At 42.3% G+C, this 20,828-nt stretch overlaps 1 protein-coding gene across 4 annotated transcripts in view; it reads left to right on the forward strand.

The window, feature by feature from the left end:
- The first annotated feature begins 15,289 nt into the window (after positions 1-15,289).
- rxraa (retinoid X receptor, alpha a) overlaps positions 15,290-20,828 on the forward strand; it is a 112,731-nt gene continuing 107,192 nt past the window's right edge. For all 4 annotated transcript variants that reach the window (XM_008304857.1, XM_008304873.1, XM_008304865.1 and 1 more), the window contains exon 1: positions 15,290-15,630. In XM_008304857.1, coding sequence (XP_008303079.1) covers positions 15,603-15,630 — 28 coding nt within the window. In that variant the 5' untranslated portion in view covers positions 15,290-15,602. The remainder of the gene's footprint in view (positions 15,631-20,828) is intronic.

Genomic DNA, 20,828 nt, shown 5'->3' on the forward strand with positions numbered 1-20,828 from the left:
GAATAATCCGGTAAGAGGAATTTTTGATGATAAATAAATTAGCGTGATTTGGTGTCATGCCAACCATGAGCACAGGCCAAAGTCTGCCTTCCTCATTTGTGTTACATAATGTTATATAAGCCTGTAGCAGAGCGGCACTCTCCCTTTACTCCATTTTCCAAAATAACACACAGAGACAGAGTGAAATTTAGAATATGTGCCTGATGAATATTAAACGGTGCAGTTCCAAATTGTCAGAGTTTTTATTAAAGTTCGGAATCTAATTTCACGGAGAACACATTGAAACTTTTCGCGAACGTTACGTCAGACCAAATTTTGCCAACATCTCCTGTCCTTAATCTAAAAAATGTGCAAGAATGTCAACAATGTCAATGTAGATAATAATATTATTAATAATAATGAGATTTTCAGCATTTTTTTTTAACCGATGTAAAATTCATCGCGAGGCAAAGCGAGACGTTTTTAATGATATTCTCCCTTTTGATAAAATATAGAATATGGTGTCTGATTTAAAATGCATGCTTTGTGATAAATAACGCAGCATTCTGGAGAAAGAAGTAACACAAAAACATGAAATTCAACACATAAACAGCCTGCATAGGTGCTTTTTGCTCCACTCTTGTTCCTCTGGCGGCCCCCTTGTTTGCTTTCTATTAAAACTCCTGCATCCAAAGTGTTGGGAATGACCTCTCACATTACATAATTCATGCATGGACTGAGTGGAGCAGGCCTACTTGCATCTCTGCAAACCAAACACAGTTGCCACAGGTTATCATGCTTTTTTTTTTTTTTTTTTTTCCCTGTGTGCATTACCTACACAGCACAAAGACACTGAGCAACATGCTGTTTTTCATTAATGTCCTGTTGGGGTTTTTTTTCCAGCTCTATTCTTCCCTGAGAAGATTTTCCGCCTGTACTGACAAAATCTTGAGGATGAAAAAAACTTGAGTCATCTTTTAATCTGTGCTGCTGCTCCCATCGGACCAACTGTCCATGTTAATGTTTTATCAGCCCTTTTGGGCCCATTCATCACCCGGCTTTGTGAAGATGCCAAAGAGGCATCAGGCCATGGGAACCCAGTGTTTCTGAAGAGCCGGCAGCTCCTTGCTGCTGGTGACTGCGTGAACCTGAGCTTTATTAATAAACAAAGGCTGGCGAGTTTGTGGAATCTACAAGTGATGATGCGCGCTTTAGAAACTTGCCGAGGTAGGAGTCGGAGAGCCACAGTTGGCATCATTAGCAGCGGAGCGGTGGATCCCAAACCGGCCTGGGGCTGCTCATCAGTACTTGTCACCGAGCTGGCTTCATTAGTCACTGTCCAGATGACAGGGGCTCTTGTAAAGGATATCTCACCCCCTGTGGAGAGCCAAGTGTCCTCGTAAATAGGCTGCTGACCTCCAGAGCGTCTCTGGTCCTGAGAGGGCAGAGTCGGGGGGGGAGTGAGGAAGCCGAAAATAAGGGCAGGCCAGGAGTAAGTGGGGTGAGGGTGTGCAGACCGCAGGGCATAGCCAGGCCAGGACCTCTCCTTTCTGGACAATCCTGAGGAGCTGACCTGCCCCTGACCCCCATCTCTACAATGAAGTTAGCCGACTGGTGACTCCCGCTTGCTCTGATGAAGTGGCAGATTCCCCAGCAGAAGAGAGAGAGGAAAAAATCTGGGGCCCCTCTGAAGGAGAGTGGGATACCCAGCAGTGACATGCTAATCTGCTTGGTTGATGATTAGGAGCTGGTGATGGCGGTGGTGGAGGGGGAGTGGAGAGGTTGGAAAGGCAGAAATGATATGATAAAGAAATTCTTGGCAGCTTTTTGATGTGTCTGCCTTTTGATTCTGTCTCTGTGCTATGTAAATGACAGCAGTGCTGTCAGAGCGGAGGTATCTGTCCGACGCGTGGACGCGTGACGGCTGATCGCGCTTTGATGTCGAGGTTGCGTCTGGATCCGCAGCGAGACGCAAGCGCTTTTTTGATATTCATTTAAATGCACTTCTTTATAAGTGAATTCGCTTACGCTGAATTAGAAACGCTTTGATGATGAGACGGAATCAACAGCTTTTGAAAACAAGGAGATTTGAGGGGCTCAATTGTTAACCATAAATCCAATAATTACATCCATTCAAATTGTGGCCCGTATTCTTTCCTGTGTAGTTTTTTAGGCTTTGTTTGCTCCTTTCAGTTCTGTGAAACCTTGCCTTTATTTAAGCTCCAGCTTTAGGACCCCCTGTGGTGTACATCTAGTTTTTTTTTATCTTGTTAACATGTTGTTTTATATATGCTAGAAGACACATTGTGAGCTAAACAGGCAGTAAACACTGTGGCTGAGCATTTCTGCCTTGAAACTGCAAATCACAGCCTCAAAACCACAGATTTACATATTACAACTTGTCGTGGAGTCATAGGCGAGCTGGTGCGCTCCAGCTGCAGCCAGTGGAAAGAGGGGTGCAGGGAAAGCAGTGTAAAGTTACATTCCATCCAATGTTAGGTAGGAAGAACATATTTTAATGGGGAAAAAAATCTAAATTTGAGTCTGATACACAGATATATGTTAATTTAATGACTGGAGAGAGACTTTAAATTGTACACTCGGTTACACTAGAAAGGGCTGAATATTTAGCCTCGGTGGTCTTTTAGTACTTTTGTAGAAACAAGTATTAAAAACTGTCAAGAGCAGGCAGATGCTGTTTCAGCAAACACCATTTTTGTCTCAATTATTTTCATTTCAATCATTTTCTGATTTAATTTTGCTACATTCAACATTTTTATATCAACAGTGGAACAAATGACTGATTTTGTTACTCACAGAATTCATATCTAACTTTACAGGTTCACTTACCTCCAAGAGTTTTAGCTTCTTTCAGATCTTTGTTTTGGTTTTTCCAGTGGTTTTGGTGCATTCTGACCGTGTCATGAGTGTTGTTTCCAGATGCAAGCGGCTGCAGCTTTTCAGTAAAAGAGGCACTTTAAAAGCCCAATGTACATGACACCTATGATTTCCTAAACTTAGCCTTGGCCTCATGTAGCACTACAATAAAAATATGTTTGCATTCTTGAAAAGAACCTATCAAATGAAGTATAATCACGACACGAGAAATGGTATTGTTTGAGTATTATAAGTGAAATTCTGCTGTTATATTGACATAGATCTGCAAATTTACCCAAACCAAACACTAAATATTAAAATGGTTGCATGTAAGACATAGTGGAAAGTTTAATCAAGCGTAAAATGAGTTGACTCCTACAGGAATTCTGAGACATGTGAGTTGTGCTGGTTTGTATTAATAAAATATGAGCTTTAACGTGACATTTATTTAAAATGGTCAGACTTTTTTATACATGCTGTCCAGTTTGCAAGAGTTTTCACAGAGGTATGAAGCAACAAAACAAACAAAGAATGAGCATAAGCAAAGAACAACATGTGTTGATTGTGTTGGAATACACAAACTTGTATATAGAGCACACTGGACTCTGTTTACGGAGCAACACATGGTTTAATATATCTATTTTATGAGCCAGAGGAGAGCGAGACTGCCCTCGGAACTCCGAGCCCCTCTCTTATTCATATGCCCCTTTGTGCCCGCCACAAACAGTGCGCACAATCGCATTATCATTACAGAGGAAATCAGTCATATTAAGCCTCTGCGTTGTCACTTGCCCCGAAATCTCAGCTGTGCGCTGCCAAGCAAGCATGGCAGGACATAAGACGCATGTGAAATGAGATTTGCATAAACAGTGTTGCTCCATCATTTATTTATTTTCTCCCCCCTCAGCTGAGAGGAAATAAATAAAAGATGCCAGCTGCTTGCTGAGTGCGTCCCCGGGGGCGCATCAAACAGGTGCTGTTACCGGCACCGGGACTCCATTGATGGCATTATTGTAATAGTGACATAATGACCTCATCATGCTTTCAGACGTAGGTGCTGAGGGAGGGGAGTTTGAGGGCGAGAAGAGCACCGGAGCAGGTGGAGTCTCGTTCAGTCTTCTCGGTGTCAGTCATTATACGGCTAATGGGCTTGTGACATCGGTGTTTTTTCTATTAGCGAAGGGAAAGTGGTGAGAAGGAGGGGGGAGGGAAATAATCTTCTGATCAGACAGTCAGCGAGCAGAAGAGCACGTCTCTGCCACCCACAACAAACCAAACCGAGGCCTACATACAGAGAAAACAGGACATGGAGATTAGTCATCAGGATGTCTGTGGCACACGCTGGCACTCACCTGACGCGTGGTGGTTGTTTACTTTCTGTTTTCTGTTGATGTCTTTTTAGGCTTAAAACCTGGAATATTGCATTTGTTGAAGAGCAGTCATTAGGGCTCTGCAGCTGCTTTGTAAGTGATGTTGTAAGTGCAAACAAAATTAGTCGTTTAATACTAAAAATGTTGCTTGGACAGTCTATCCAACAGTTTGTGTCATTTTCGCGTAGGTACATGTGTGAATATTGTTGTTTCTATTCGTTTTGCATGAGTTTTTTGCTTGTTTTTGGTGCCATCATCGTCATTATCTTACATTAGCTTCAGTATTTGACATGAAGATATCACAGCATCAACTTCTATTAGCAAAGTAAAAATGTTGATTCTCAGTGGAATTGACAATTCTAGCAATTATTTTTGCATCACAGTTATCCCAGCTTGCAGGGAACGCTCCTACAACATTGGCTAACATATACTGTCAAGTTTTAACAATTTTTTAAGGAAAACTTTTTAATCAAATGTTCAATTATTGTTTGAAGGATAATTGTATTTCCAATAATGTTAATTTAATGTTTTAGCATAAAACACTCCAGATGATGTTCCATGTAAACAAAAGAGGAACGTTCTCAGACCAACATTCAAGTACTGTTTTCCTGATGGTGATTTTTATAAAACGGTCTTGCAATGTGATTCATTAACTAAAGTGAAGTTTTTTGGCTGCAAGGTTCTGAGGATGTTCTGGTGATGTTCTTGTGGGATCTATAAAACATTTCCACAGTGTTCCACGGTGTCATACGATCAAAGCACAGAAGTTATTTGAGCATGTGAGGACAAAAAGGGTCATCTCTGGTCATCCTAATCTTTAAGAAGAACATTTGGGGAACTGAAAGAAAACTTAGATTATTAGAGGAACTTTGCAGAACATTTTTTGGAACCAAAATATCATAGCTGGGATGGTTATTTGATTGAATATTGTGTAAATTACAAAAAAATATGAGTATAGCTTTACAAAAATCACCCAAAAATTATATTACTGGACATGAATTTGGCACACAAACTTCATTTTTAATGTATTAAATTCCACATTTGCAGAATGTTTTCATTGTTTAATGACATTTGTTTTTGAGACCATAGTCTGAGGTTGGGTTATATTGGACCGCCGCATCCCTTATTTGCTTACATCCAGTCACAGAATTGTGTATATCCTGTATATAGTCCGGTTCTGTCTAACAGTATACAGTATATACAGGATTTCCCATGTTGATGCAGGCTGCAGATGTATGTGTCAACACTGGATGCCATGTGTTGGAAAAATGTCCAGCTTTTGTGTAGTACAGCGCATAGTTCGTTGCACTTCCTTATCATTAATTAAGCGTAATGTCACAATCCTACTCAGCGCACCGCTTCATAAAGTACAGACCAAAGTGAGAAGATTAGATAGTCACACTGTTAGTATACACAGGAAACATTAGCGACAATGCTTTATTTAGACTCGATGGAGACATGCACATGTAGCCGGAATCAATCTTATATAAATGCAGCTGAATATATCCACCTATGCTCGTTAGTTAGCAGTGAGTTAAACTGCTAAAATCATGCACAATGCAGTCAATACAACTATTTAAAACACCACATTTCAAAAACTTACATAACAGTTTATTCACCAGCCACACTGCTTGTAATAACGCGCCACTTGTCGTGAGAAGTCGAAGCAGTTTTTTTTTTGCTACAGCAGCACTCAAAGAAATTTGACTGGCACAGTTTGATTGGAGATATAAAGTTTTTTTTATTTTTTTCTAAATGTTACATCAGTGTCCTCAGCTGGAACCCAATCTATAAAAGCCTGAGTGACAGCGAGGAGATCAAGCATCTGTGTGTGTTTCTCCATTATTAATGCGCATGGGGGGTTTGCGTGTCTGCGTGCACGCGGACGGCCGAGTTTTCGTGCACGTGGGTGATTACGAGTGTGTGTTTTCTCTGGGCAGGGCGCAGACTGTACAGGCTTCAGCTGCCTGCAGCCTCGTGTTATAGTCTGCTGCCCCGGTTTCGCCGAAGGACCCGCTCCCTCTCCGCTGACAGCCACAAACCCTCCTCCCCCGTTTCATCTGAAATTTCATAGATGTATTCGGGCAGCTCAATGACAACACGTCTCTATTCCTGCTCTTAAAAAAAAAAACTCCCAGCACCGAGCAAACTTCCTTACTAAGCTGCAAATTGGCATGCTGGGACTATCGCTTCACTCATCTTGAACGAGTCTTTTGTGGTTTGAAAAGCCTTTTGAAAACTTTTTTTTTTTTCTTACTTTGTCATTGGGAGAAGAGAGAGACAGTGTCATAAAAACTTAAAGAAAAAAAAAAAAGCATTAGGTTTTTATATTAGCATATTGTGGGTGGAGGGATACTGTAACTCCTCGGATGAACTGTTTTGTTTTTAATTCTTTATTTTACGTGCAATCTTTCCAGGTCGAATGCATTATTTAAAATCCAGTTTCTTTACCATCTGTTCGCGAGCATTTCACTGTGATAACAATTTGAGCATTTTTGTTGCGTTCTTGTTTTTGTCTTATGCTTTATTGGTTGTTTCCTGTGTAGGGAAGGAATGGCATATCTGGAAGGCTCCTTGCTCTGAGGTGCGAAGGAGGGCCCCCATTTTTTTTTTCCCCTACAGCAGGGCCTCTTCTTTGGAGGGGCGGGGGGGTGGAAGAGGATGGAGGTTGGCGGCTGTGCGCAGGGGGTTGTGGACAGAGAGGAAGAGGGTTAATCATGTTTGCAACAGGACAGGCTTTCCCCTTGAAGTGGGAGACAGTGGTAGGAAGTGTCCAGATTTATGGTGCTCCGTAGCCGTCCGTGTGCAGCCGCCTTCACCATGGCAGTTGACCAGCAGACAGAAGGGGAGAGTGTGAGAGGAGCTGTAAATCACGGCGAGAGTGTGGCTCAGACACACACACACACACAAACACACACACACACACAAACACCAGCCAGCACTGTGCTCACAGCACACAGGCAGATAATGTGTGAAGGAAGGGCGGCTCTCCAGAAGTCTGCTGACAAGATAGAGCTGTTCTTGGATGGGAAGTTTGGGTCTTTATTTCTTGCTAGACTTTTTTTTTTTTTTTTTTTTTAAACTGTGTTGCACTGGACGCAATCGCTACTGCTTTCTCCGAGGCCACCCAATGTTTTAAATGTTAATAATAAAGCCTGTTTAAGAGGGGGTTGGGGTTTGTGTGTATGTATAGCTGGAGCCACAGCTGCATTAAAATACACATAATGACAGCCAATTATTCTGACTGGCTTATGGTTGCCATGGTTTTTGGAGAATGCCAAGATCCTCTCTGGGAAAATTAGGGCTTTTGCACGAGAAATAACTGTGCAAAATTAGCCAGTTAGACTCATGGCTGCCGGCTTGGACCTACTGATTTAATAATTCGTCACAATATTGGCAAAAGGCCAACAGGCTGTTGACATGTGCACGGGCCTTTAAAATGTGTTTGGAATTGCACAATGCGTGTAAGATTTATCAGTGATGATGAATCAGAGGAGCTTGCCAATGAGTTATCGAACAGTATGATACATCTCATAGTAACTTCATTCATATTTCATTCTTGAATCCGGTGCTGACTGGAATGTTGAAGAAGTTTGTTGTATTCAAAACTGTCTACCACATCCTATGAGGAACTATAGTTACCGTATGTACTAAATACTACTGGGAAGCTAAAAATGTGGATGTTAATGATTTTCAGGAAGACGAACACTGACCTGGGTAGTGTCTGTGTCTGACGACTGGAAGAACCACATTCACTTGCATTTTGTTGCATACTTTCTCTCACAAGGTAGCTTAAAAAATGTAAGAATGCCTCGGCCTTTTTCTAATACAGAATGCAACAGAGGCAAGCCAAGAATTCCTCTGGAGGCAAAAGTCTCCTTAGCAACGAAATGTCTGCAAAGTTTTTATGAAGCCCCGCAAGTTGCCGTTGTGAACGTTCCAGCGCATTGCATTGTGGGACACAGTAGGCGAGGCAAACTGATCCTGATGTTTTTGTTCTTTAATTTTGTTTTTGCACACTTCATACTGCCATAAACTCAATAAGAAAGGACATAGCGACTAGCTCTGCAAGATAAAGTCAATGCAGAAGTGCCTTCAAGTGCAATACCACTGAATGCCACTAGGTGCCGAGGCCAAAAATCTCTGGCACCCATAGACTCTCACTCTAAAATCATCATGAAAAGTCATTATATTTTTCCACAAATCTTTATGGTTTTTGATAAATTCTCTCATTCTAATCAGTGTTCTGGCGGCCAATCTGAAAATAATTCCATAGTTAAACAGAAAAAAGGAAATAAGTGCATGATGTTGGTTGCCTGATTGACATTTACGATGTTTAATGATGAATGATTATATGCTTTGCACCACAGATCAGGAGTGATGGTGGTATGGGTTGGCGGCAGAGTCTCAGTCGCTCCTCTCTAGATCCACCCTCTCTTCCAAATAAGGTCACTCCAAAAACTCCAAGATGGCAACGAGGAAGGGAAACACTTAAGCTTTCAAAACAGGAGTCCAGAAATTAGTAGGTGGCCTTATGATGGCTACGTCTGTCTTTTTATATGCAGTTCATGTACACCACATGCTACACTTTGGCCCAGTCAGTACGTCCTGCTGGTGTAGTAGGTGGTTTTGAACACAGCCACTGCTCTGGCAAAGATCAAAGTGGTAACCAGTCACTTTTGGCACAAAAAACAGCAGAATCTGAAATGAAGAAACTCTGCATCTATGCGTCACACGTGTTAGAAGCCATGAGTAAAAATAAAAAGGACCTTATAAATGTCAACACGATGGCGCGTGCGCTCCAGAAACTGACCTGTTTTGCTTCCAATTAACTGATTTTGCAGCAAATGTCCCTGGTAATTTTTTTTTTTTTTTAATATTCTGCCAACTAAGAGACAAAGAAACCAAGGTTTAAATACTACAAAAGCTGGTTCAGTAATTGGGATGTGCAGCAACATGAGCTTATGAGGAGTCATAACACAGACAAATAGCGGTTACTGTCTGCCTCGAGCGGCCTAACTGGACCTCACACAACAATGCCTAGCCCTGATATCTCCACAGGCCTCCTTTCAAACACTGGAAAAATGACTTTGATTTTGTCAAATGAAAATTTATCATCTCGATCACAGCCGCCACCTCTGACTCACAGAGGTTTATTACTGGCTGCGGTGCACGTGTGCGCGAGACAGACAGCGTGAGTCTGTAGGTGAGCAAGCAGGAAGCCACAGAAGAGGTGTCTTGTTACTCCACTTCACTCTAATGTTCCTCTCAGTGAAATGACTCTCTGTCTCTTTCAAGCACCATTGAGTCTATTTCCTTCGCGGGCGGTCTGAGGATCGCTTAACTGTGCGCATGTGCGTCTTAGCGAACGTGGAGGAGGCGCGGGGTGTGAAACCAGCTTCATCCGCGGCTTAACCCGAGCTGGTATCTGCTCATCGGGGCTTAATGGTTTGGGCAGATGGGGGGTGGTCCCTCTTGTCATATTTCGACTGCTGTGCCCACATGGACTCTGGCCTGGTTAGACCATCCATCCTCGCGGCGGCTGTGAGGCCCCCCTCGCTGAGCGTGCGCTGTGCCCTGTGTGTACACAAGATCTCTGGCCTCGGCGGGGAGTGTTTACCCAGCTGAAGTCCAACAGTGTCACACTCTCTCCCAGCTGTAGCGTAACAACTGGAAAGGAAGTCACTTAGGACACATCCAGTGACTAATGTGTCCAGGTTTTTCTGACAGTTATAGCCTCATTAAATCCCATTTGAAAAGATAAATCCTAGTTTTAGACTTAAATGTGCCTGCGTTTTACCTCACTTCACCTTCACGTCTCTGTAAAGCCTGCTGTAATTTTTAGACGAGGAATGTTTCCAAACCTGCACACCCAGTTGCCCTACATGCACACATTTGCAGCTGAAGCTTATTAAAGCCGATAATTGTCAGGGAAGATAAAGAAAAGAGATATAAATACAGAAATAGACACATCCAGACAAATCCTTCAGCGTATGAGACAGAGCGAGAACCTCCGTTTTGTTGCAGGATGTGCTCTGATTGCCAGTCGCAACGCTGCAAAGCAAAGCAGGATTAGGAAGCAGGGTCGGCAACAATGCAACGGCAAGCAGCTGAGCTCTGCAAAGCAAAACTGCAAGGTAAAAAAAAAAAAAAAAAGGTCTTCTGAGGAAACTAGTCATACACTTTGGCCAGAAATATCTTGAAATGTGCAATATTCACATGACAAAACAGTGTGATTGGCAGCACTCCTGTGATTTCAAAAGAGACCGAGGTAGCTGTTGTGAAAGGGGTGCTCAGAAATGTTCTGTAGATCTGCTGTAAGTGGAGTCTGTGGAGTGGCAGGGTGTATGTACTGCAAGGATTTGATAATAAAACAGGATCTGGCACTTGTATTCTCAGTTTCTGCTCACAAATATAACGCTGGGGACAGATTGGCAAAAAATAACTGCTCAGTGTAGATGGATTTCTGATGGAAAAGGGACATCCTGAAGGTGAGACTTCATATATCTGTGACTTATGTTTTTAGATGATATCAGGAAAAAACAACTGTGTCATTTTCTTTCAATGCAAACGAACATTTTCTACAGATTTTGGTGGAAAAATAATCACAACTTGTCAATCAGTTATGTTTTATACCAACTGTCCTCACCCAGATCAAGGAAGAAAAAAAAAAAAGAAAAAAGAAATGTTTGACTACACCTTCAACCCTTTGCACAGCCATAATTCACCCTCTCAATCTGTCGGCTCCGGCGGCACAGTAGCTCCATCATCATGCAATAATGCTGGACTCAATCGTAGGTAAGAAGATGATGCTCTTCAGGGAGGGTGATTCTCCCCTCCACAATAAAACCGGCTTCTGCCAAGAGCTGACGAGATTTATCGCCGTGTCTGTTTAAATGTAGCCAATTTCACTTTAATATGATATTAAAGAATGATGCATGCCTGGGCGTCACACATTCCCACCGAGGGACTCTCATCTGCCTATGGCAGCACTCAAAACCCAGCATGGCGAGCCAGTGATACAGCTGATGTAATGTTCAGTATTGATAACAGCCCCTTGCAGAATGGGCTCTGATCATTTAGGAAAATATTGTGCCTTTCTTTGGGTTTTAAACTACCATTTTCCTGGCCCTGTGCCTGGATCCCTTCCATCCATCAGCTCGATTTGATGAGCAGATACCTACAAAGCTCTTATCTACCCCAGTGAAATGAACTCTGAGTGCGAAAACAGAGCGGCAAAAAAACGTAGATGTGCACACGAGGTGAAATGTGCGTTGGAGATGTGCAACTGGAAACCAGGAATTGTTTCTGAAATCTGTCATCAGTAGCTTTACGCATTCATTGTTGCTGTGCAGAATAAAAAAGGATGATACCAGAAAGACTTAATAAAAAATAGCCTGAAGGATATCTGCTATCCCTGAAATGTGTTTTGGAGGATTTTTGGTTTTCATTCATTTCACTAGCACTTAGAATTTGAGTGTTTGCAGAAATTCCAGTTGTGTAAACCATCTTCGTCTGCATTTGTTTTGGTCAGTGTTGCATTATTTCCATGAGGTTAAGCGCTGCACCATTTTTTAACCAATCTACAAGATCAGCCATTAATTTAACCAGAAATATTAAAAACGAATTCAGCAAATTAACTGAGATCACAGGATTGAAACGGAAGATTACAGCAAACCATAAAAGTACAGGTAAATCTGTCTATTGATTAGCTTTCATTGTAAAAGCTCTCACCATCTGTTCATGCTGCACTGCCATTACATGCTAGAAGTTCACGGACTGTATACTCAACATACAATATGCATGACTGCAGATTTATCTTAACACTGCACAGAAGCGAATTGAAACCAATTGCTCCCTGCAGAAAAGGAAAAACACATCCAAAAATCAGAAGCTGCACTGCATGCTTTCTGCAGCGGTCAGCAGAAATGTACAGTATGAATACATGATTTGAATGTGATGCACTAAGAACCACACATACTTTTGCATCTGTCCTCTCAACTTTTTTTTCTTTCTGTTCCCGATAAAATAGCCACGTTTTGACCGTGCATTTGCTTGTGCAGGATCCCTTCTTCCTGCCTCTGTGTGTGTCTCCAGCGTTCAGTGTGTCAGCTCTTGTTGATTTCCGCAGGGGAAGTTGCCTCGGTGCTATCCTCAGACAAAGCCCTGACCCCGGGGGTTAAGGAATGTGAACCCGGGGCTGTGACGATCAAGACCTTCCCTCGGGGCAGACAATGCTGAACACCTCAGCAAACGGCCTAATGATCTCAGATGCTTTTCGTGTTCCTCGTAGGGCACCTTTTTTTTTCTCCTCTGTCTTCAATCGACGGGTCACTTTTAAGTGGAATCAGATTGAAAAGAGAGATTTTTTTTTTTTAATTTCAACTTCTTGCTTTAAGTTGTTTCTCTTATTAGCCTAAGATGCAGCGTTTGAGCGTAAAATACGTCTTCCTTCTGGTTGTTCTAATACGATTTGTTGATTTCAAACATTCAGCAAATTGACATTGAAGCATTTTTTCCTATTTTTGACACAAGAACAATTTATTACGCAAAAAAAAAAATTGCAACCTATGTTTATCTGTACATTCCTCCTGACTGGAAACCATTGTCATTGCCGCTGAAAGAAGCCATAATAACTTTTACGGATGAGTTTGTTGTGAATGGTCAAAGTACAAAGGAGACCAAAAGGCCCTTGTCTCATTTATCACCCACTTTAAGAGAGGGCGAGAGGAGGAGGTGGTGAGGAGGGGGCTGTCAAAGCAACCATAGCAGAGTGTATCGTAACAGTCGTGGTCTCTCATCCCCTGAGGCCCAAACACATTGCACAGAGCGGAGAAACAGAAACAGAAAGAAAGAAGACCAAAAAAAAAAGGAAAGAAAGAAAAAAAACCTGAGCCAAGAGATATTGCAATTTAGAGGGAAGTGTGGACTCAAGGACTCTGCGTGAGGAGGTGTGAGCCATTGAGAGGAGCCAAAACAGCCTCCGGAGAATTTATATGGATGGAGGTGAAGGGTCACACCGCTATTAATCATGGCCCAAGTTGGGGATTAAATAGCTCAGTGCAGCAGGAGGATGAGAGAACCCGGCCCGATCAAGGTGTTTAAGAGGACCGTGTTATGTCTGTCTTATGTTACAGTGCGAGGGCCCAAGGCGAAACAGTTCGCCGGACTAAGCACAAATAGGATGCTCCTCCCTCCATCTCCCTCTTATGGAGGCAGCCAATTAGCTCACTTAGCATCATCACGCTAGCACGACACCCTCTGAAGATTGATAATTGTTTGCATGGATGATAGATAAAACAAGCGCTCACACAAAAGGAAAGGGGATAAGGACTTCTCGCTTCACATGTCTGCAAACTCACACACACATGCGCACAAACACACCTTGAATCAGTGCCCAGTCAGACTTAATTTTTCTCTTTTTTCCCCCCAACACAACTGCCTTTGATCTCTGATGTGCCATGCATTGCATTAATTATGTATCTCGCCTCAGTACAAACGTGGAGAACACCTTCAAGTTCTTAATAGGAGCAGGCTCATCACAGGGGCCTGGAGGATGGCTGCAGGAGACGTGTGCACGCCCTGCATCACTCCTATATATATATATATATATGCAGTGCATAAGGGAAAATGTAAAGCCTGCATCTGAGCTATACCTTCCATCAATCTGGGCCAAAGACGGGACTTTTTTTTTTTTTTTTCTCAACTCTTTGGAAGCATGTGCCTTTTCCATGTGTGCAGGATAGAGTGTTGCAGGAGAGGAGCCGCACAGAAGGTGTATGTGACTTGAATTAGGCAAGTGACGTGGCAGCGAGGAACAATGTCAGAGAAATGATCTAGATTGCACATCGAGCTAATACAGTGGGAGTTATGCAAATGAGTGTGCTGCTGCTTGCTGCAATGCTAGCCTAGGGGGGACCTGATGTGAATCTGCTGCAAACTTTTATGCATCTCCAATAAATGTATATATTTTTTGCTTTTTTTTTATGCCACGTTGGCAAATCACAGTATGAGTTTCATAGATTCAGAGCAGAGAGGTTTGAGAGAAATGTTGATATTTTAACCGCAAACAGGGATGCAAGGGATACACCCCCATTAAGAACACGCGCTCTGTCCATTTGTTGACGCGTTTGTGTTTTCAAAAGACATCACTGATGCATAAAAGGCACAAATCGGTGCATTAAATGCACCAAAATGCAAGAAGTGTAGAGTTTAGTGCAATGTTCAAGGAGATTTTTTGTGCCTGGGAATGTAATTGTGCACAATTTTACCTGATCTTGGTTTACTTTTTCGTTTTGCTGCTTTGCACAATTTAAACCCAACTGTAAGGCGATATCCAGATACACTTCTGATGTAGTGCAGAGTTGATGAATATCTGTTGAGCAAAATCTATTTTGTTTGTGCTTTGCGAGAAAAGAGCAATGAGTTCACATGACTAATTTCCATTGCGTAAAATAATGAGAATTTTTCCTAATCTGAATGCACAAAACAAAATAAAATAAAAAAACAACAACATGCAGACAGTTTTAGGTCCAAAAAAAGTTACTGAACAGCTGCAAAAAAAAAAAAAAAAGCTCAACCTAAGTCTGATTCAGCTTCATTAGCAGATCTGAGGTCAGATTGGGACTAAGTAAAACATTATCAAACCTCAATCCTGCTGTGTAGCTGGCAGCTTCTGGGAAAAAAAAGATGGGCTAACTTCTTGAGCAAAGACAGTTGAAAAAAAAAATCTGTGTAGTGAGCCAACAGCCCTGGTTCAACACATGTGACCAGGTTAGAATAACAGGAGATAAGCGCTGAAAAGAATAAGTAGCTGCTGCTCAGCTGAGAGAAGAAGGATTTAAGAAGCAAGAGTCCTGGAAAATAACTACAGGAGAGTGCATTCTCCCTTGTTTGGTGATGTTAATTTTTTTTGTTGTTGCAAAAGTTCACAACAAACCAGCGCCGTCGGTCGCTGCAAGCCCGGAGGACGTCGGTGGGAGTACCCCCTGCACGGGTCCCTTTTGCAGTGCGGAGCCAGTAGTTGGAGTTGTTGTACAGCGGAGAGGAGAGAGAGAGAGAGAGAGAGAGAGAGAGAGAGGAGAGGAGTGTGAGCAAAGCAGCAGCTGAGTGAGCAAACACAGCTAGAAACATTAGGTTATCTTCCGAGACTATCAGACATCGACCTGTCACTTTTACCGCTCAGAGCCCTTCTTCGAGAGCAAACAAGCGAGCGAGCAAAGCAAAGCAAAGCAAAGCGGCAGGAGAAGCAGCGAAAGCGGCGGCAGCAGCAGCAGCAGCAGCAGCGCCCTGGTCTGGTCTGGTCTGCCCGTGAAAAAGAGAAAAAAAAAAACTCCCAAACGCGGTCGTCTCAGCTGGCATGAGCTAACCTACGACATGGAAACCAAACCATTCTTGTCATTGGGTAAGAAGTTGTTTTTATTTTTTTTAATTTTTTGTTTTAAATCTTGCAGAAACACTTTGAAACGTGTCCTCGCGCTGTTGTTTGTTTTTTTTCCTCCTTTTTTTTGACAGCGCGTGGAGCTCAAATGGAGCTTTATTGGTATTTAATTAGTTTTAATACTGACACGTGCTTAGAGTTATTGATAAAAAAGAAAGAAATGAAAGGCAGGAGTGTGCGCTGTGTGTTGCATATCTAACAGACATGTGAAGCTGATGACATTTGGCTTTGAGACGGAGTGACATCGCTCGCGGCAGGCTGTGCGCAAAAGCTCGCGTGCGCTGCAATTAAATACAAACTTTTAACATTTTGAAATAAAAATCTTTTCGGTGAGCTTAAATGTAGTCTTCATTTAATTACACGTGTTTGCGAGTGAGACTGAAAAAAATTAAACTGCTTCGAAAAAAAAAAGGAGTTTCAACTTCAAGGAACAGTTAAGTTGATGCTTTTTTAAAAGTTTTTATTACGTTCGCATGTTTTGGGGGTTTTGGTGTTAAATTTTTTTTTTTTAAAGTGCATACAAGCCTATACTTAACACGTGACTTGGTTCAAGTTTTACAACATGGCACCAAACTTCACCTTAAAACTGTCCTCAAAACAAAGTTGCTCGACTCAGTCCAGTCAGCTAAAGGTCAGCGGCAGCTTCACCTCAGCCTCACACAGGTGACACAGGTGTGCTCAAGTTCATGATTGTTTTTTTAAAGCATTGGAATTATCCTCTTCACATGTGTGCATGGTTTGGCATTTTGTGAGGCAGAGAGTGTGCAAAATTTCACATTAAATTTTTATGCTTTTTTTTTTTCTACTTCAGAAAATCAGGCATTTACACAGCTGGCATATTTCTTTTTTAAAAAAAATAGCTATCACATGGTAAATTCCAAAAATTTTGACTCAGTTTTCAACTCTTAATTCCTATTTTTTATTTATTTATTTTTAAAAAATGTATCCCCCCCCTTTTATTTGCAGCTTAAACACACTCATGCATGTCACGCTGTAAATCATTAATGCCCAACGCTACTGTAAGTTTGTCAAAAGCAGTGAACAGAGCAGACCCTTGTCCCCTTGCAGCAGAGACGAGCCGCGGAGCTGCAGGCGAGCCCCCTCTGTTATTGTGTCTGTTGCTCTTTCATGAGGGCGTCGTGTTACACCTCGACACATATCATCAGCTGCCTGTACGCACCGAGGAGATTCACAGGGAACTTCTGAGACGCCGGGCGGCTTTCTTCTGTTACAAGGCCCCGCTCGCTGACACTGTCGCCACAACGCCCTTTATGTGGCTTCCCAGAAAATACGCTAAACCGCCGGCGTTACACACACTGACAGGCTGTTATTACAGGTGCACCGTATTGTGTGTCCAACGCTGAAAGTGATTCAAGTTTCAAGTCTGCCTGAATGTGCGCCAGAGTAGCCCGTGTCAGCATATACAGACAGACAGACAGACAGAAAAGTCTTATCTCTAGGCCTCAACACTTAATTGTTTAAGTGAGTAGGAGCACTTTTTTTCCATCAGTGTTGGATCTCATCTTCTTTTTTTTCCCCTCCGAGCTGCACCACATGCTGTCTCAGCAGCTTTTTTTTTTTCATTGCCCATATAGTCCTAATCCGTCAGTCCTTAAATCACCATTTATATTTAAACTTGCTCCATCAAAGGTCCACTTGAGCGGCGATTGTTAATTGGCCGCTTCAAGGACGCAGCTATCTGCAAAGTCCTTGAATTTATCGATTAGCCACTTATACTCAGTGTAATTATCCGTCGTGCTGCATTAGAAATTCTGACATGCAACTGTTTGAAATGACAGTGAGTACATTTTACAATTATAGATCGGTTGTTGGCTATGATGACGACACCCTCCCCACCACCCAACCCCCCCCTTTTGGCACTGCATGCTGATGTGCAGCCTGATCCCACTATCAACCACCCTCACTTTATATCTGACATTAAGCTATGAAGACTGAGGGGATGACATTGAGAGGAGAATGTGTCCCTTTTGTCACAGCATTATGGGGCTGATCTTGACAGTCTGTCAGTGAAATAAACAGTGTGACTGTGAAAGGAGAGGAGAGTTTTCTGAACAGTGTGGAGCTAAAAAGAAAAAAGAAAAAGCCCTTTTTGGTGTGATTGATTTTCTGTTTTGGTTGATTATTTTGTGGCAAATATGTCAGCGCCTAGGTAGTTCGCCTTAATGAAATTCCTCCTACTGAAAGTTGCGCGTGTCTGGTTTTTATTGATTTCATTGATTTTTTTCCCTTCGCCTCCTTATCCATGTGAGGGGTCTCAGGATAGAGGCGCAGATTGCAAAGCACACACAGACGAATTTAAGCAATTGAAGTAAACTTTACTGAGTGCAGTTAGGCAGAGACGATAAAGCCGTCATTTTTAATTAATTCCCGAGTCTCATTTGTTTCTAATCTGATTTTCGTTCCCAATTGAGAAAGAGGACAACTTTTTTTAGAAAATATAAACCAGCTTAACTTCCTAAACTTTCTGAACGATAAATAAGAGTGGCACTTTTACACACAGAATCATCTGTTTTTATAGAAATCTTAATTGCACAGCTCTGCGAAATAAAACCTCCTTCCGCCTTCCTTCTGCAACCTCCTTTTGATAGATCACAGCTGAACACTCTTTAGCGCTATTGAAAAGTTTGCTCACTCCAAGGCCGGTTTTACTACCTGCTAAAGAGGTGTGCGTTGTTTTTTTCCCCCCCTTCCCGAGGTCGGCGGGACTTAAACTCTTTGGTGCTTTCTAAACATAAGGTACATACAACCTCGCAGACACTCGCTTCCAAAATCAATGAAGTTCATGGTCTTTGATGAGAAAGTGAGATTTGTGTGTGTGTGTGTGTGTGTGCGGGACTCAAGGCTACATTCCTTTTCTGGCAGTAACTCAGGAACAAAGGTAATACTGGTGGAGGTTGTGTGTCTGCCGGGAGGTGTGTGGTGGTGGAATTACACTGCCAAAAGCATTTGGCCAAGTTTGTCTTTTACGGCCGTCCAGTTTTGTGTTCCTGATGTGATGCTTTTGCTCCCCTTTTGAGAAAAAGGGCCTGCAGCTGTCATTTTTATTGGAGGAGTTTTATAGCGAGACTTAATGGCTTAAAGTGACAGCTCTCTCTCCCTCTCCTTTCTCTTTTTCTCCCCCCCCCCTCTCTCAATCTCACCCACGAGGCCTTTAACTCAAGCAAATCAAAGAAAATTTGCTCGCCTCCGATGTGCCCACCCTCCACTTTCCCACCCCTCACCCATTGCTGTCATCCGAACCAATCCGCGCCGGAGAAAAACAGATTCACGCTCAATTACGAGCACAGCAAGAGCGCGCCGACCTGCGTTTTCTTCGTGGAATATCTGTGCTCATCAGCGTGGAGCATTAATTATACCTCATGACTAAGAATAAGGCGCGTTGGCTTCGGATAAAGCGGTGCATATTTTAGCCTGTCATGCTCTCTCTCTCTGCAGCCCACACTTGTTTACGTTCTAAACATAGTACGAATCAAAAAAGTGCTTGAAGGCTCTCTGATGCACAAAACATGGAATGACTCAAAGGCTCGTTAATTATTTGTGCAGGGAGCTCCTCGCTCGCAGGAGGTCTTTATTGATAACGGCCGCACTGAACTTTGCACCTCAAACCTTGACCTTTGCTCCCCATATGCTCGATCATTTCAGGAATTTGCCTTCGGCGTCCAATCTGTTGTTTAAAAGTGTTTAAAGACAGTAGCTTCTCTTCTTTTTTTTCCATTCTTTGATTTTGAGTTTTATGTTTTTTTTTTATTTCTATCCTTTGCTGTTCCTTTTTTCCTCCTAAGATTTCACACTCTAGGATTTGTGGTGATTCACATTAGAGTTGCAACCAAGGATTATTCTAAGTCCGGCCTATAAAAATAGCGAAAAGTGTCCTTCACGAGTTCCCAGAGTACAGGATGACGTTTTCACATTGCTGTATTGTTTTGTCCGACAGTCTGAAGTGCAAAGAATAGTCCATTCATGCAGTTTATACTTTAAATGTTTGGCATTTTTGATTCACATAGGCACCAAGTGGTTCAGTTTTGTTGATCAGATTGATTTCGATCATTTACATTCTCAGCGTAGACGTGCAGCTGCTCGGTTGTTTCTATGAACACTTTCAGTTGTGGAATCATGCGAGCACCATTGGTCTCAGGGTTTACTGCTGGTCCTCGGGAGTTTCTGAATGGCTTTTCTGTGGGCTGGCATTATTCAGGGTGCGTACAGCCACTCTTTTGAAGTGGAAACGTAGTCTCTGTGGGGATTTGACCAGATCACACTCATAATTCGTATTGAGAGCAAGGTCGGTTTGCCCTACTCTAGCCAGAACTCTTCTCTCTGTTCTGTGTGCATCACGAGGCGAGGGAAAGGCTGGAAAAGTCAATCCGCGCCGACATAGGAAGCCAGAGTATAAATAAGGAAGAAAGGAACGAAAATAACACTGCATATTAGATTTGGTGTTACAACATTAAAATGCCTCCTAAAACGGGAGCTGTCAGAGGCTAACTACCCTCTCCTTCTCCTCCACAATCCTCAAGTTGGCATGTTTTCAGTAATAAAAACAACTGTCAGCTCCTTTTCTCCCATCCTGGTAATGCATGAAAATATCTTTGGCTGTTTGGCGGTTATGATGTGTTTATTAATTATGTTGTGAGCACATAGGCTTTGATGGGTACTCGCTGGGGAGGGATGACGAATCCAGTGAATCCTAGATATGCTATGCTCCTTCATGTCGTTTACATTTCCTTATGCCCACATTTCCCCCCTCCCCACACTAATTGTAATTGGCCCCAATGAGAACCACCAATTTAAGAAAAAAAATACACATATATGCTGATTTATTTCATTTGAACTAGCCCTCTAGAATAATGTAAAACAGAAGTTTATTTTCTGCATCCAGAAGTAAGATACAGTGCATGATTGCTTTACATGTAGTAATAATATGTATCTGTTACACTTGAAGTATCATTAGTGTGTAACGTGATCAAAAGCTGGCATAACGTGTTTGATGTTTCAGAATTAGATCGTGGACTCCCAACTGTGAGCTTGTTTTTTTTTTTTTTTTATTAAGCTGTATATTCAGGTGTATACACGCACTCCTCTACCTGTCTCCACGTCTTTTTCACCCGCACTCCACGTGCGCTGGTGTGTATGTACATGTA

This window comes from Stegastes partitus, unplaced genomic scaffold (assembly GCF_000690725.1).
Source record: "Stegastes partitus isolate 25-593 unplaced genomic scaffold, Stegastes_partitus-1.0.2 Scaffold42, whole genome shotgun sequence".
NCBI classification, from domain to species: domain Eukaryota; kingdom Metazoa; phylum Chordata; class Actinopteri; family Pomacentridae; genus Stegastes; species Stegastes partitus.